This window comes from Theropithecus gelada, chromosome 9 (genome assembly GCF_003255815.1).
Source record: "Theropithecus gelada isolate Dixy chromosome 9, Tgel_1.0, whole genome shotgun sequence".
Classification (NCBI taxonomy): domain Eukaryota; kingdom Metazoa; phylum Chordata; class Mammalia; order Primates; family Cercopithecidae; genus Theropithecus; species Theropithecus gelada.
In genome coordinates this window covers 86,037,486-86,053,149 of record NC_037677.1, presented here as the reverse complement: position 1 = coordinate 86,053,149, position 15,664 = coordinate 86,037,486, and the positions used below count along the sequence as shown (strand labels likewise).

At 36.9% G+C, this 15,664-nt stretch overlaps 1 protein-coding gene across 4 annotated transcripts in view; it reads left to right on the top strand.

Moving 5' to 3' along the window:
- The window catches only part of PANK1 (pantothenate kinase 1), a 62,542-nt gene extending 57,560 nt beyond the window's left edge, over window positions 1-4,982 (top strand). For 3 of the 4 annotated variants that reach the window (XM_025397761.1, XM_025397763.1, XM_025397762.1), the window contains one exon: window positions 3,522-4,978. In XM_025397761.1, the coding sequence (XP_025253546.1) occupies window positions 3,522-3,581 (60 nt within the window). In that variant the 3' untranslated portion in view covers window positions 3,582-4,978. Of the gene's footprint in view, window positions 1-3,521 lie in introns of all 4 variants that reach the window. The other variant, XM_025397764.1, reaches the window with a different exon arrangement.
- The last annotated feature ends 10,682 nt before the right edge of the window (window positions 4,983-15,664 follow it).

The window sequence follows — 15,664 nt, the reverse complement described above, 5'->3', positions numbered from 1 at the left end:
ACAGAGGCTGGAGGGTAGGGGAAATGGGAACATACATTTCAAACTTGTAAATTTCAAATATTCTCACCAAAAAAATCTAAGTATTTGAAGTTATATACATGTTAATTAGCTTGCTTTAGTTATTTCACATTATATTCATAAATCATAACCTCACTTTGTACCCCATAAATATATGATTATAAGTTGTCAATTTATAATAACATTTTTAAAAAGTTTTAAAGTCAGATAAAATGAGTAATCATTCAAAAAATCTTTCTTCAAACATTTTATTAAACCTTAAAATGTGTAAATGTGCACTTACCAATCTTTTGATGTGAGACCAACACCTATTTTTGAGCATGGTTTCTGCCGATTGGAGTCCTGTGGTTATCTTTCTTTCATAATCTACAATATTATGCACCTCCTTTGGTTTCCAGTTTGCTTCCTTAAAGTGGATTAAGAAGTTAAAGATACTTATGAAGCAAGTTGGTTGCAGAATTCGTATAGGTTTTTTTCTCTATCTTTCACATTGTGGCATCCACCTAAGTAGACAGCAGTTATTTCTGACTACCTTTCTCAATATTTCTCAAGAATTTAACTGAATTTTCATAGAACTGACCATCAGTTTGTGCTCTTTTTATTGATTTAGGTGGTATATAGTTAAACTAGATTATTACATTACAATCAACCTGTCATAAACAAATTTAAGAATAAACACAGCTGACTCTTGGCAAGTAAGCAACTCAGCTGGTAAGAACAGAAGTGCCTGGGCGACTAAGAGTAGCCTGTTGGCCTTAAGAGGTCGGTGTATGTGACCATTAGTGAACCTGTTTACAAACGAAATGGAGAGTGTCAGTAAATTCAGAGTCCCTTACTTGGAATTTCTTTTTTTTTGAGACAGAGTCTCCCTCTGTCACCCAGGCTGGAGTGCAGTGGCGTAGTCTCAGCTCACTGCTACCTCCGCCTCCCAGGTTCAAGCAATTCTCGTGCCTCAGCCTCCCAAGTAGCTGGGATTACAGACGTGCACCACCACGCCAGACTAATTTTCATATTTTTAGTAGAGGGTTTCACCGTGTTGGCCAGGATGGTCACGAACTCCCGACCTCAGGTAATCTGCCCGCCTCGGCCTCCCACAGTGCTGGAATTACAGTTGTGAGCCATCCTGGCCCCCTTACTTGGAGTTTCTACCATAATATAAGCAAACAAAAAAAAGCCCTTCTCTCTTCCACCTCCTCTGTCCCCTCCTTTAAAATCAGTGCTGCAGTGCTGTAATGAGCTATCACCGGAGGTATCTAATTTCTTGTGTATACTGCAGCAGAAAAACATTGAGAGAGCTAGTATTGTCGGTTTCAATTGTAATGAATAACTACTGTGCCGTTTTTTTTCTCATCTTCAAACTGAGCTATTTATGTAAGAAGTTACCAGTGCATTTAGAGTTATTTAGAACTCTCTATGCCTGTATTTTGTTTTATTAAAGCATATGAAACAGGTACTTAAATACTAAATAGTTAAGGCCCAATGATAGAAATTCATACTAAAGAAAGCTCTTGCTTTTAAAGCAGGCTTTTGGCATTGAGTGAGGGGAAATGAGGTCCCAGAACCTCCACTCCCTAGCCCCCAGAGCCAGAATATCTGATTATTTATGGAGTTTCCATGAAAGTTTTGTTTGAAAAAGAAAAAACCACCTCAGCCTTTAAAAAAATAATTAAAAAGGAAAAAGAAAACTCCCGTTCTAGTCCAGATAGTGTTGCCATTTTTGGCAATAAAAAATACAGGGTGCCCAGTTATTTTATCTGCCATTTATCTGTGTCTTATCTGGCAACCATAAGTCCAGATCTAATGCAGACAACAAAGCCTGGAAACTGTCAGGGATAAAAAGTCTTCTATAACATCACGTGGGAAGTTAGGTGGTGGTAAGATAGGAAGTAAAATCCAACGTTTTGGGGAAAGCCACTTCTATAGGTAAAAATGTAGTCACCTATATCACCCTGTACAATCCTAAGCCTCTGTGGACTCTGGCTTTGGTTTGTTACCCTATATCATAACTCAGTCTTTATGGCCAGTGAAAATGGAATATTCTTGTAACCCTCATAATGTGGTCCTCAGAAAATTCTCTACATTCTTAAATTCACTGTGGCTTACGCTGGCCTTACTAGAGAATACTATGGAGAGACAACTTTTGAGAAGCACTGGTATGGTGGCTTTCTGGTCACCTGCCCTGGCCTTAGGAGTCCTCACTTAATTTCTTATTCATTCAACTAATGTTACAGAACATCTCTTAGGAGATGTCATCTAGCCAGATAGTTAAGAACACTGCCTTTTACTGACTTTGAGATCTTAGACAATGACTCTAGCTCTCCATTTCTGTTTTAGCATTTTTAAAATGGGGCAATTATCATATTTGTTTCATAGAGTTATTGTGATAGGTAAATGAGTAAATCCATGTAAAGTGCTTAGAACCACTTGTAGCATTAGTGGGGCCTCAATAAATGTGAGCTGACAGCAGCAGCAGCAAAGATCCATCCACGTCCTGCCACACTCACACCTACTGCTGCAGTTATAACTATTGAGTTCAGCAAGTGCCAGAAGAATGGAGCCTCCTGCCTTTTGGAAACAGATTGTTGTGGACTGATTATTTGTGCCCCGACCAACTTCAAATGTGTATGTTGAAATCGTAATCTACAAGGTGATGGTATTGGGAGATGGCCTTCGGGAGGTGTTAGGTCATGAGGGCTGAGCCTTCATGAATGGAATTAGCATCCTTATAAAAAAGGTCTAAAAGAGCTCCCTTGCCCCTTCCACCACATAATCCAGCCATGTGAGATTATAATGGGAAGACAGCTATCTATGAGGAATGGGTCCTCACCAGACACCTTGATTTTAGACTTCCCGGCCTCTAGAACTGTGAGAAACAAATTTCTATTGTTTATAAGCCACCCAGTCTAGGGTACTTTGTTATATATAGCAGCCTGAACAAACTAACACACAGTTCTCTACAAATTTATCTTTTTTAGTTCCTTTCATTTTCATAGACATATGGTCTTTTATTTTACAGATGGGCAAAGTGAGGCTTGGACTAATTTAAGTGCCTATGCAAGAGCTACTGAGGGAAGTTTAGGGTTTTCTCCCATGAAATATAACTTTGAAGTCAGACAGATTTGGTGTTGAGCCCTGGTACAAGACCTGTGACCCTGCAAGCGTAATTTACTTTATTACCTTCCATTTCTCATATGTGAAATAATAATCAGAGTTTTGCCATGATGAAGATAAAGATGAAATAGTTATAATACTAACAACCCCCGGCACACACTTAGCACACATGTGCCAGACATAGTTCTAAGCACTTACATATGTGAATTTATTTAATATATATAAGTAGGTGTCCAATAAATTATAGTTGTTATTATTCTGTCATGTTTTGTGACGCACAATTTAGGTTTTAAATTTCTCTTTTATCTACATTAATGGCATTCCTAGAATTATTAAAAACAATAGGTATTTGGCTAAGGTTCAGAGATCATCGTTTTGTATTGTTTTCATAGGGTTATTTTGGAGCCGTTGGGGCCCTGTTGGAACTGTTCAAAATGACCGATGACAAGTAGAGATGAGCAGTGGAGGGAACAGCCTCCCCAAAGGACAGAGAACTAAAAAATTGCTGCTGGAGAAGGTGAAAGTCGCTTTGGGACGGAAACCAAGCCATTATGGCAGATGAACCTGCTGGATTTGTAAATAATTTAAAATCCTTCCAGATGATCTTTTACTCTTAGGTTTTGAGCTAATGATTCAAAACGGGGGAATATAAAAGGTTTTTTTCTGTATACTGTATTTTTTTAAAAAAATGGTGCAGCGTGGCCAAACCTACCAATTGTATGCATTAACTTTGAAAAGTTGTTTGATGTTTAAGAAGGACCTGATATGTAAGCGCTGTTCATTTTTCTTCTGGGGTTTACTGATCAGTGTGGTGATTTTAACTTCATTTAGTAATTACTCTAGGAGATTTTACCTTGACTCATATTTTTCATGACGTTTCATGATTTGCTGTTGGTTTCAAATGAAACTACAAATCTGGCATGTTTTACTGTGAACACTTTTGTTATTTGTTTGTTTACCCTTTTTTGTCTTGTTTTTCTGTTTTAGTTGTCTTATGAAAAAAGAGAGTCCTTCCCTCTGTTTCTGTCCTCGGATGATCTCCCTCCCCTACCTGTAAACTTTCTTTGACATAATTGTTCATATCAATGAAGGTGCTGACCAGCTCAATACAAAGTTAAGCACAAGATCTAAAGCTCTTGAAAATGCCGGTGAAGAGAAGACTGAATGTTAATGAATTTAATGAGTCTGGCAAGTTTGTCTTATCCCTTATAAATGTAGTGTTTCATTGGATTTATTTTATGCTAGGTGATATTAAGTTGAAATAGTCTATGATGAAATGTCCTCATCCATGCACAGAATATGAATGGCAGCAAATCTTTGTGCAAGAAGTTTGGAACTTATTGGGAAAAGCCTCCCAGTTGATTAATTGTTCATATCAGGAGATTTAGGGTAAGTCATGGGTTGAGGTGTCAGATAGTAGTATCTGTTTGTTTTGTACATGTATATATCTAGGAAATTTGTAACAATACATCTTTAATAATGTTAAAGTTTTTTTCATTTTTAATATTTTAAACTAAAAACTGTACTTCAATCTCAGTTTCTAAAATTAAAAATAATTTATACTGATCTATATATTTTTTCTTTTTGAAAGATTTCATTAAGATTGATGGGTAACTTTCAAATGAGGGTCACGTACAAATATCGGAATGCGTGAGATCCCATGATCTTGTGTATTGAGCTTATTGTTGAAAGGGATTTTTGAAGGACAGAACAATTACTCCATGATGAATGTTCCTTTCTCTGCCTTCTGAGCACCGTCTTTAATTTCCATATCTTCAAGTCTTGAAGAAGTTGATGTTAATTGAAGAACTCATTTGTCTGGTTGAAATAAAGCCTGTTTCTGTTGTGATGTTTTTAGTGTATATGTTATTTTCATTTCTTAATTCTCATGTTTATAGTATCGGCTTTGTACCATGAAATGACTGTGTGTTGTGTTTTTGCTACTCTACATTTCAAAATCGGAGGCTTTCCCATGAGTGTGGTATGTTCCAAAACACTGTGTCTTCAGGTGAAGCTGTAGCCCTGTGCATAGATTTTTAAAATATAGCTTTATTGTTTCTATACAAGTGACTCCTTAATGCCAACTATCACTGCTATATTTGTTAATTCCAAAGGAGTTTCAAAATTTGGTCATCACAAATATATTTTATTAACTTCTGTCTGGCTTTTAAAAAATTCAGGCAGCTAAAGTGTTCTTGAAAAGGGTAAGTTAAAAATCTACATATTATTTATAACTAGTGCCTTTTGATGGCCTCTTCTACTATTCCTATTCTCATCTATCAGGTAACAGCAGACCTTGGTTCTACAGATCATGGTTCTACAAAGGAAATCAGGGCAAGTTAGTGTGACTGTATATTTTTTTAATTATCTGAAATCACTTGATCTCTGATGACAAACATTTAAAACATTGGTGTAGCTGAGAAAATATATTATTCCATTATACAAATATCAGTTAAATGTTGACTACATATAGCCAGCCTGTTTTTTACAAAAGAGAACGTGTAGCCTGAGGATTTTCACATTCACTTGAATTACAGAAACTTTTCTTAGACCCAACATCACAAAGAAACTGGAAAGACTAAAGAATTTTGACCTTGTGCAATATGAAGTAAGAGCATGGCTTTTTATCGTGAGGCAGCTTCAGTCTGGGTCCAGCTTAGTCAGTTACCAGTGCAAAGATATGCTAAGCCTCTTTCTAAACCATAGTTTCCTCCCCTGTAAAATGGGACAAATAATAGTTTTACATACATATTTAAAGAGCTCAGCACAGGGGTTGACATAAAGTAAATGCTTCATTAATGTTAGCTACAATGAAAAAATAAATTATTTAAACTAATGTATTAAATCAGTAATTCTTAACCTTCTGGATTGTGGGAAACCCATGTTACTATGGAGATGTTTCACCAGTCTCCATATGCTAATACATATCCACAGCTCCTTGTCCACACTTCCAAAATCCCATACTTAGGAAATCTATCTTGACAACTCACTTGACAGCAAACTCTGACTTGAGCATTATTTCTCACATGTAGTATGGCTCTTCACATGTTTTGTTGCAAGGCTCTTCATGGGTTAGATAACAGGATACTGACTCTGACAGGGGTGTTAAGTAATAAATGATTCTGAATTGGCTGGGTGTGGTGGCTAACGCCTATAATCCCAGCACTTTGGGAGGCCGAGGTGGGTGGATCACGAGGTCAGAAGATCGACCTGGCTAACATGGTGAAACCCCGTCTCTACCGAAAATACAAAATATTAGCCGGGAGTGGTGGTGGGCACCTGTAGTCCCAGCTACTTGGGAGGCTGAGGCAGGAGAATGGCATGAACCTGGGAGGCAGAGCTTGCAGTGAGCCGAGATCGCACCAATGCACTCCTGCCTGGGAGACAGAGAGAGACTCTGTCTCAAAAAAGAAAATAATAAATAAATAAATGATTCTGAATTTGAAACACATCTGGTCCTGAGTTTTAGATAAAGGGATTGTGGAAATATAGTTGTGTTCTTCACATTATGCAGTATACATGGATTCAGAGTCTCTGTTGGGAACAATTGTTACAGGTAACTTATACTTGATGTTGTTCAGTCATAGAAGGAATATTAAGAAGTTACCCTGTGCCAGGAAGGAACTGGAGACTAAGAGGCATAGGATACAATCCCTGCAGAGAAAGACAGCAAAATCTCAAAGCCAACATGAGTCATCAAGTGCCACAAGTGACATTCAATCATTCGTTCATTCACATTCACAGCAGTAAACAAAACAAAGATCCACCATCACAGAGCTTATATTCTAGAAGGGAAGACAGATACATTACTAAATATATAATGTTAGATCAGTACTACAAAGAAAAAGTAAGTTAGTGTAAAGGCTAAAGAAGGGGTAGTTCTATTCAGAAAAATGAGAAAGGGAGGAATTTCTCAGGGTGGACAAAGACAGCCTCTCCTAGGAAGTGACCTTTGAGCAGAGAGTTGAATGGAGGTGAGAACACATTGTGTAAATGTCTGAAAAGATGTTTTTCACTCCTGGCAAATGAAAATAGGGATTTGAGGAACCGCAAAGAGGTCAGTGTCTGGAGTGAAAAATAGAAAGTGATGGGAGATGCAGTGTTGGGAGTAACCTTGAGCCAGGTCCTATGAGAAATCTGCAAGTGAGGGTAATGGCCTCCACCCAGAAGAGAGGCTGGTCATTTGTCCTCCAGAAGGTGCTAGAGAAGGTTTCATGGAGTCTTAACCGAAGAATAGGAACCACTAAGTGGAGAGGAAGGGAGTGCTTCCAAGCAGAGGGAGCTGGGTGAGCAGAAGTGCTGACGGAAGAAACCCCTTGGCTTATTCAGGGACTGGAAGCTCTTTGCTATAGCTGGTTTCCCCAATCTCCGTATGCTGATATATATCCACAGCTCCTTGTCCACACTTCCAAAATCCCATACATGAGAGAGAAACCAGGTAGTGAGAAAGTGAGAAAGAGGAAGCAGCCCAACTGTGGAAGGACTTGTTTTCCATGCTAACATTGTGGACTTTTCCATAGTCACTGTGGAGCCAAAGAGTTTCAAGGAAAGTGAAACTAGAAATTATCTGGCTTCAAAGCGGTAAAGCAAAATGCCCTGTTGAAGTAAATGAGTAAACAAGTTATGTGCTTTTGAATACCTAACATTATTCCATTTTTTCCCTATTGTGCCAGACCTCACGCAGTAGCTGCAGAGTGAACCATGCTTTCGCTGTAAGTAGGATGGTTATAAAAATTCTTGAGAACTTTCTCAGAGAACACAGGCTACTAATAGCTACAACCCCACTATGAGTCTATTCAGTGAGTAAGAAGGTTTCAATACCGGGAGCATCGTAGACTATCACTCACAAGAATTGTTAGAAAGCAGTTTTCCTCGCAGTGATCAGAAGATGACCCCACATTTGTGAAAAAGATTTCATTAGTGTGCATTGTTTATTATGTCTACCAGCTGCCCATTCTTTTGCTCATCTGTTTAATTTTTAATAAATATCAATGATCTGAGAGGCATTGGGTAGCACTGAGGATGCATTCCGATGTGAACAAGACTGCAGGAGCTCTGCTTTCATTAGGCTGACATTTAGTTGGTAGAGATAAACTTGAAGCATATAAACCAAGAAATAAACAAGAAAATATCAGGGAGTGATAAGTGCTATGAAGGAAAGAAACAAGGTGATAGGATAGAGAGGGAGGAGAGAGACTTCCTCAGTCAGATGGTCATAAAATGCAAGTTTGATTAAGTCATGGCCTCAGCTTTTAAGGAATGATGCGCTCACCTTGCTTTCATTCTTGCCACCTCAATGAAAATGAAAGATGTTTTTGGGAAACTGATAGCTAATTTTCTTTTTCTTAGAATATTTAATTTAGGTAATATGTATTTAAAATAAAGTTATCACGTAAAATAATATATTGATTTAGTAATGCACGTTTTTCCCCTGCTCATTTAATGAAACAATATTATTTGAATTGTTTACTTGAATCTTTATTGTTAATGATTTGGTCATGACCAGAGTCATTTAATAGTTTCCACAGCACAAGTTTGAAATTTAATACCTTTTTAATCTGTCTGTGATATGTTGACCACTGGGTTTTTTAAAAACCCAGCCACAAACACCTATTCCCATGATGAGCTCAATTATTTCACATTCCAAAAGGTGTTTCCTTAGTGTAACCATTTATGTAGAGCCTTTTAAAGTCAATTTCAAATGGCTAGTTTACAAGTATTCGTCACTTGCAATACAAAAATAAAAAGGAAATTTGTATAAAAGTCTTTGCCTCTTTTTCTAATGCTCTATCAAGTAAATAAACATTCCAAACTAGAATTAATTGAGGTGATTTCAGTTAATGTTTTCACTAAACGGTTTTCAACCAGTCCATAAGAAGAGTTCATCTTCTTTTCAAATTGAAGTATTTTTTTTTTTAAATCAACATTTTACATGCAAATAGTTTTAAAAGTCAAATACTTGCACAAGACTATGGAAAACAGCAGCACACAGGTTTTCCTTTTTCATATTTTATTTTATCATTGTGGACGTAGTGGTTTCCCAAGGGTAAGGTGATGGAGATAAAAATTTTTGAGTATTTGCCTATCTAAAAATTTCTAGAAATATTTTTATTCTATTCTAATGCCTAGTTGATAGTTTGGCAGACTACAGAATTTTATGTTAGATACCACTTTTCTTCAGAATTCTGAAGGCATGGCTCTATTATTTTGGCAATAATAGAGAAATAGGAACCTTCATACATTAGTGTTGGGATTTCAAAACAATACAGTCATTTTGGAAAACAGTCTGTCAGTTCTTCAAAAAGTTAAATACAGAATTACCATATGATCCAGCAATTCCACTCTCAGATACGTATATACCCAAAGGAAATGGAGATATACATGTACATATGACTCGTTCATGCATATTCTTAGTAACGTTACTCATAATAACTAAAAAATTAAGATTTCCCTAATGTCTATCAGCAGATGAATGTATAAATAAAATGTATACTTCTATACAGTGAAATAATATTTGGCCATAAAAAAGAATTGCAACACAAATGAACCTTGAAAGTATCATGTTAAGTGAAAGAAACTAGTCACAAAAGACTATGTATTGTATGATTCCGTTTATATGGAATCTCCAAAATAGCCAAGTCTATAGAGGCAGAAAGTAGATTAGTGGTCTCCTAGGGCTGAGAATTTGGTAGAAATGAGGAGTACTGCTAATATGTATGAGGTTTCTTTTGTGGTGATGAAAATATACTAAAATTGATTGTAATGATGATTGCATAATTCAACTAAAAGTCATTGAATTGTACACTTTGAATGGATTAATTGAATGCTATGTGAATTACAGGCATATGTTGTTTTATTGTGCGTTGCTGATACTGTGTTTTCTACAAATTGAAGGTTGTGACAACTCTGCCTTGAGCAAATCTATTGGTGCTGTTTTCCCAGCTTGAGGTCATTTCATGCCTCTTGGTCACATTTTGATAATTCTTACAATTTTTCAAACTTTTTCTTTATGATTATAATTATTATGGTGATTTGTGATCAGTGATCGGTGATCAGTGATTGTTTTGTGGTGCCACAAATGTAAGACACTGAACTTAATCGGTATGTGTTTTGACTGTTCCACTGGCCTGCAGTCCTCCTATCTCTCTCCCTCTCCTCTGGCCTCCCTATTCCCTGAGACTCAAAAATGATGAAATTAGCCCACTTACAAACCCTACAATGGCCTCTAAGTGTCCAAGTGAAAGGAAAAAAAATTACACATCTCTCACTTATTAGAAACTAGGAATGATCAAGCTTAGTGAGGAAGGCATGTTGAAAGCTGAGATAGGCTAAAATCTAGGCCTCTTGTGCCAGTTAGCTAAGTTGTGAATACAAGGAAAATTTCCTGAAGGAAATTAAAAGTACACTCCAGTGAACACACAAATCATAAGAAAGCAAAACAGCCTTATGGCTGATATAAAGTTTTATGTCTGGATAAAAGATCAAACAAGCCACAACTTTCCCTTAAGCCAAAGTCTAATCCAGAGCCAAGCTCTAATTCTCTTCAGTTCTCTGAAGTCTGAGAGAGGTGAGAAAGCTGCAGTAGAAAAGTTGGAAGCTACCAGAGGTTGGTTCATGAAGTTTAAGAGCAGAAGTTGTCTCCATAACATAAAATATGAGGTGAAGCAGTAAGTTATGCAGAAAATGCAGCAAAGATCATTGATAAAGGTGGTTACACTAAACAACAGATTCCCAATGTAGACAAAACAGCCTTCTATTAGAAGAAAAGACCACCTTGGACTTTCCTAACTAGAGATGAAAAGTCAATGTGTAGTTTCAAAACTTCAAAAGACAGGCCGACTCTCTTGTTAGAGGCTCATGCAGCTGGTGACTTGAAAGTGAAGCCAATGCTTATTAACCATTCTGAAAATTCTAGGGCCCTTAAGACTTATGCTAAGTCTACTCTGCCTGTGCTCTATAAACAGAACAACAAAGCTTGGATAACAGCACATCTATTTATAGCATGGTTTCCTGAGTATTTTAAGCTCATTGTTGAGACCTGCTTCTCAGACAAAAGATTCCTTTCAAAAGATTTCTTTCATTGACAATGCACCTAGTCACGCATGAATTCTGATGTAAATGTACAAGGAGATTAATGTTTTCCTACTTGCTAATCCAATATCCATTCTACAGCCCACAGATCAAGGAATAATTTCAATGTTCAAGTTATATTATTTAAGAAATACATTTTGTAAGGCTATAGCTGCCATAGATAGTGATTCCTCTTATGGATCTGGGCGAAATAAGTTGAAAACTGTCTGGAAATGTTTTTACCATTCTAGATGCCATTAAGAATATATATGATTCATGGGTGGAGGTCAAAATACTAAGATTAACTGGAGTTTGGAAGAAGTGGATTCCAACCCTCATGGATGACTTTGAGGGGTTCAAGTCTTCAGTGGAGAAAGTCACTGAAGATGAGGTAGAAAGAGCAAGAGAACTAGAATTATAAGTGAAGCCTGAAGAGATGACAGAATTTCTGCAATCTCATGATAGAACTTGAAAGGATGAGGAGTTGCTTCTCATGGATGAGCAAAGAAAGTGGTTTCTCGAGATGGAATCTACCCCTGGTGAAGATGCTGTAAACATTGTTGAAATGACAACAAAGGATTTAGAATATTGCATAAATTTAGATGATAAAGCATCGGCAGGGTTGAAGAGGATTGACATCAATTTTGAAACTCCTGTTGTGGATAAAATCCTGTCAAATGACATCACATGCTGCAGATAAATATTTTGTGAAAGAAAGAGTCAACCAATGTGGCAAACTTGATTTTTGTCTTGTTTTAAGAAATTGCCACAACTTTCAGCAACCACCACCTTGATCAGTCAGCAGCCAAACACATCGAGAGAAGACCCTCTGCCAGCAAATAATTAGTACTAGCTAAAGGCTCAGATCATTGTTAGCATTTATTAGCAGTAAAGTATTTTTGAAATTAAGGTATCTACATTTTTTAAGACAATGCTATTGCACACTTAACAGACTACAGTATATTCTAAACATAACATGTACATCTGCTATGAAATAAATAAATTCATGTGACTTGATTGTCTGGGTCTGAAAACAAAGTTGCAATTTCTCCAAGGTATGCCTATATATTACTGAAATATATGAAAAGCAATGTAAATTAGAAGACTGAAAAGAACCATTGGAATATAGCACAAAACTGAAATTATATATGTTAATTGGATTTTTTTTTTGACCTGTTGTGGTATTATTTTCAATTTTGTCAGATATTTCACTTGTTGCTTTTGCTTTTCCACTAGTTTTTTTCCTTGTACATTTCTTGAATTATGACATTTCTAGAATCAACCACCAAGTACATTTAGTGAAATGTGTGTGGCCCACGGTTGGTGTGGTTAATACTAAGGGCACTGTGACATAAATTCAAGTAGCCTCAATACCATTTGCCTAATTTGTTTTAACTAATGGATTTTCTTTATAAATTTTTTGCAGTTACAGTTTAAGGAGAGTTTTAAATTTTCTTTTAAGCTGTAAGGCAATCAGAAAGAAATTTTTTTGTATTAGATTAGATTAGAACCGTTTTTGTATTAGATTTTTCTTCTCTTTGCCCTTCCACTTCACTTTGTTCATGAAATTTGGTGTTGCTATTTTAGCAAGGTTCAGCATCTGAAGAATTTATGCCATTTGGCTGCCATGACACAGCTATAAATTGTTTGTTTTACCACATTCCATAGTGAGATAGGCGGTGTATGTCTTCTCATATATCTTGAAAAGATACGTAAAATTTAATTTTAAAGACAACTTAAACTTTAAAATAATTACTTTTCATTAACTACTGAAGTTTATTTATCCTGACATGAAATTTTTTCATAATATATTCTTAAACTTTTCTAGCATTCATATTCTATGTGCATATTTGGATGTGTACATGTTTTCGGCATATTGGGGAAGAGATAGTTAATCCTACAAGTTGTGGATCTAGAGTTTGTATTAAAATTATTATTTAGGAAAAGTATATTTTTAAACTTAATATTTGAATAGTCTGTCAAATGTCACTTTATTTTAGATATCGGCCAAAAGTATTTTTGAATTAAGCTCCATAAGTGGGTTGAAATTTGGCAAATTAAACATCATTTTGAATTTTAAACATTTTTATGTATTCTCCTTTGATATTTGATTACTATTTATATTGGATTTATAAATTTTTAAATGAGCAGTCACTTTTCTGTATGTCTGTTCATGTGCCAACATCAACATTGAATTTATCAAGTAGTTATTTATGCAATGTTTAGACAGGCAAAATGAAATGGAGAAGTGGGGCAATTATCTGTAGATCCCACCCACACAGCTTTCAGCAACTGTAGAGAAAATGTGTGGTTATCCAGAACAATTGAGTTTTGTTGGCTCTGCCCTGAACATTTAGTCAAGTACACAGTTCTTCGTGTCCTTTAGCCTGTGTTTCTACAGTCCACGTCGGACCTCTGCTGCTCATGGTAGTCTTCTGTGGTCCTTAATTAACTATGAAGATTAGCTCAGCAAAATCAAGCTGTAGGGGTCTCTCTCTGTGAAATGTTCAGGGCCATTTCATCTATGGCATAATCTGTTTTAATGGCCATAGAGAGAGATTTTATGAAGATATAGCCACGCTTAGAAATTAGAAATTAACACTTTAAAAAGGGTATATAGCGTTAGGATTTGAATTTTTAAAATAAAACACCATGCCATGCATAGTTTTTGGAAACCAAATTCTAAATACACTGGTATTCAAACTTTTAAGATGTAGAGGTTTAGTAATTCATTAGTATTAATTATTGAATAATCATTACTTACGTTTTAGTGTCAGTTGTTATTCATTGATCCAGTCCTGCAGAAGAGACTTTGGAAATATTAACTGAGTCTTGCGTTTCAACTCAGGAGAAGTTCCTTTTAATCACTAAGGAGTAAGTTGCAAAATAGGTTAAAGGTCCCTCCCAAAATAAACCTACCAAGTATGAGAAGTGAAAATTACACTTTTTGCTATTATTCTAATTTTTAAACTTCTAAATAAATATTGAACAACTGTTTGAAGAATATGAGTAAGAAAAGATGCCAAATTATTAACCTGCATTGAACTATCACAAGTTCTGACCTGGCACTGGATGGAGAGGTAGGGCTTGGACCAGAAGTTACCTCTAATATCCTTCCCAACCCAGAGCTTCTGTAAGTCTGAGAGCTGGGCCTTGACCCTGTCCTTTACAAAGCTACCATGTGGGGTCCAGGTGCAGTGGCTCACACCTGCAATCCCAGCACTTTGGGAGGCCGAGGCGGGCAGATCACGAAGTCAGGAGATTGAGACCATCCTGGCTAACACGGTGGAACCCCATCTCTACTAAAAATACAAAAAATTAGCCGGGCGTGGTGGCGGGCGCCTGTAGTCCCAGCTACTAGGGAGGCTGAGGCAGGAGAATGGCATGAACCCGGGAGGCAGAGCTTGCAGTGAGCCAAGATTGTGCCACTGCACTCCAGCCTGGGCGCCAGAGTGAGACTCTGTCTCAAAAACAAAAACAAAAACAGAACAAAACAAAACAAAAAAACACAAAGCTACCATGTGGGAATAAAAGATGTTTTCAGGAGAGAAAGTCCACAACAATAATGACAGCTCTGATGGATTAAGCCTTTCACGTGCTTGGTACCCATGTACCTAATCTCCATTAATCCACTCAGATGATGAATAATGTGGGGATTCTTATCTTCATTTTACAGGAGAAAAGACTGAAGCTTGAAGAGGCAAAGGAACATGCTAGAAACATGCCATGAACAAATCTTCAAAAATCCTGAAGTGGCTTTCTGGGAAAAATCAAGGCTTTTTTGGGACTAAATGATCCAGAGATTTGCTTCCATTTTCTAAAAGGGATTGTATATAGAGGCAATGTCTGAATGTGTGTCTATCACCCTTATCAGTCATATTATTGAAATTTCTGCATATCCAGGCTTAAAATTTCACATTGGCTGGTCTGAAGTTCTAGCTCAAGTGCCTTCCTCCTACTGCTATTCAGTTAGTTAATATTCTTTGGCCAGGTGCGGTGGCTCACGCCTGTATTCCCAGCACTTTGGGAAGCCGATACGGGCAGATCACCTGAGGTCAAGAGTTCGAGACCAGCCTGGTCAATATGGGTGAAACCTCGTCTTTACTAAAAATACAAAAAATTAGCCAGGTGTGGTGACTCACACCTATATTCCCAGCTACACAGGAGGCTGAGGCAGGAGAATCACTTGAACCTGGAAGGCAGAGGTTGCAGTGAGCCAAGATTGTGGCATTGCACTCCAGCCTGGGTGACAGCATAAGACTCCACCTCAAAAAAACAAAACAAAATAAAATAAAATTCTTCCACTTGCCCATTTCTTTTCTTTCCTTCATCATACTTCCACTACACGTTACCTCTACACAAACATTGATGCTAGACTTGTACATATGGGAGTACTTATACAACAAACAAAACCTTATTGCTAAACTTCTGTGTAGATAAAATAATATATATTCCATCTTGTCTA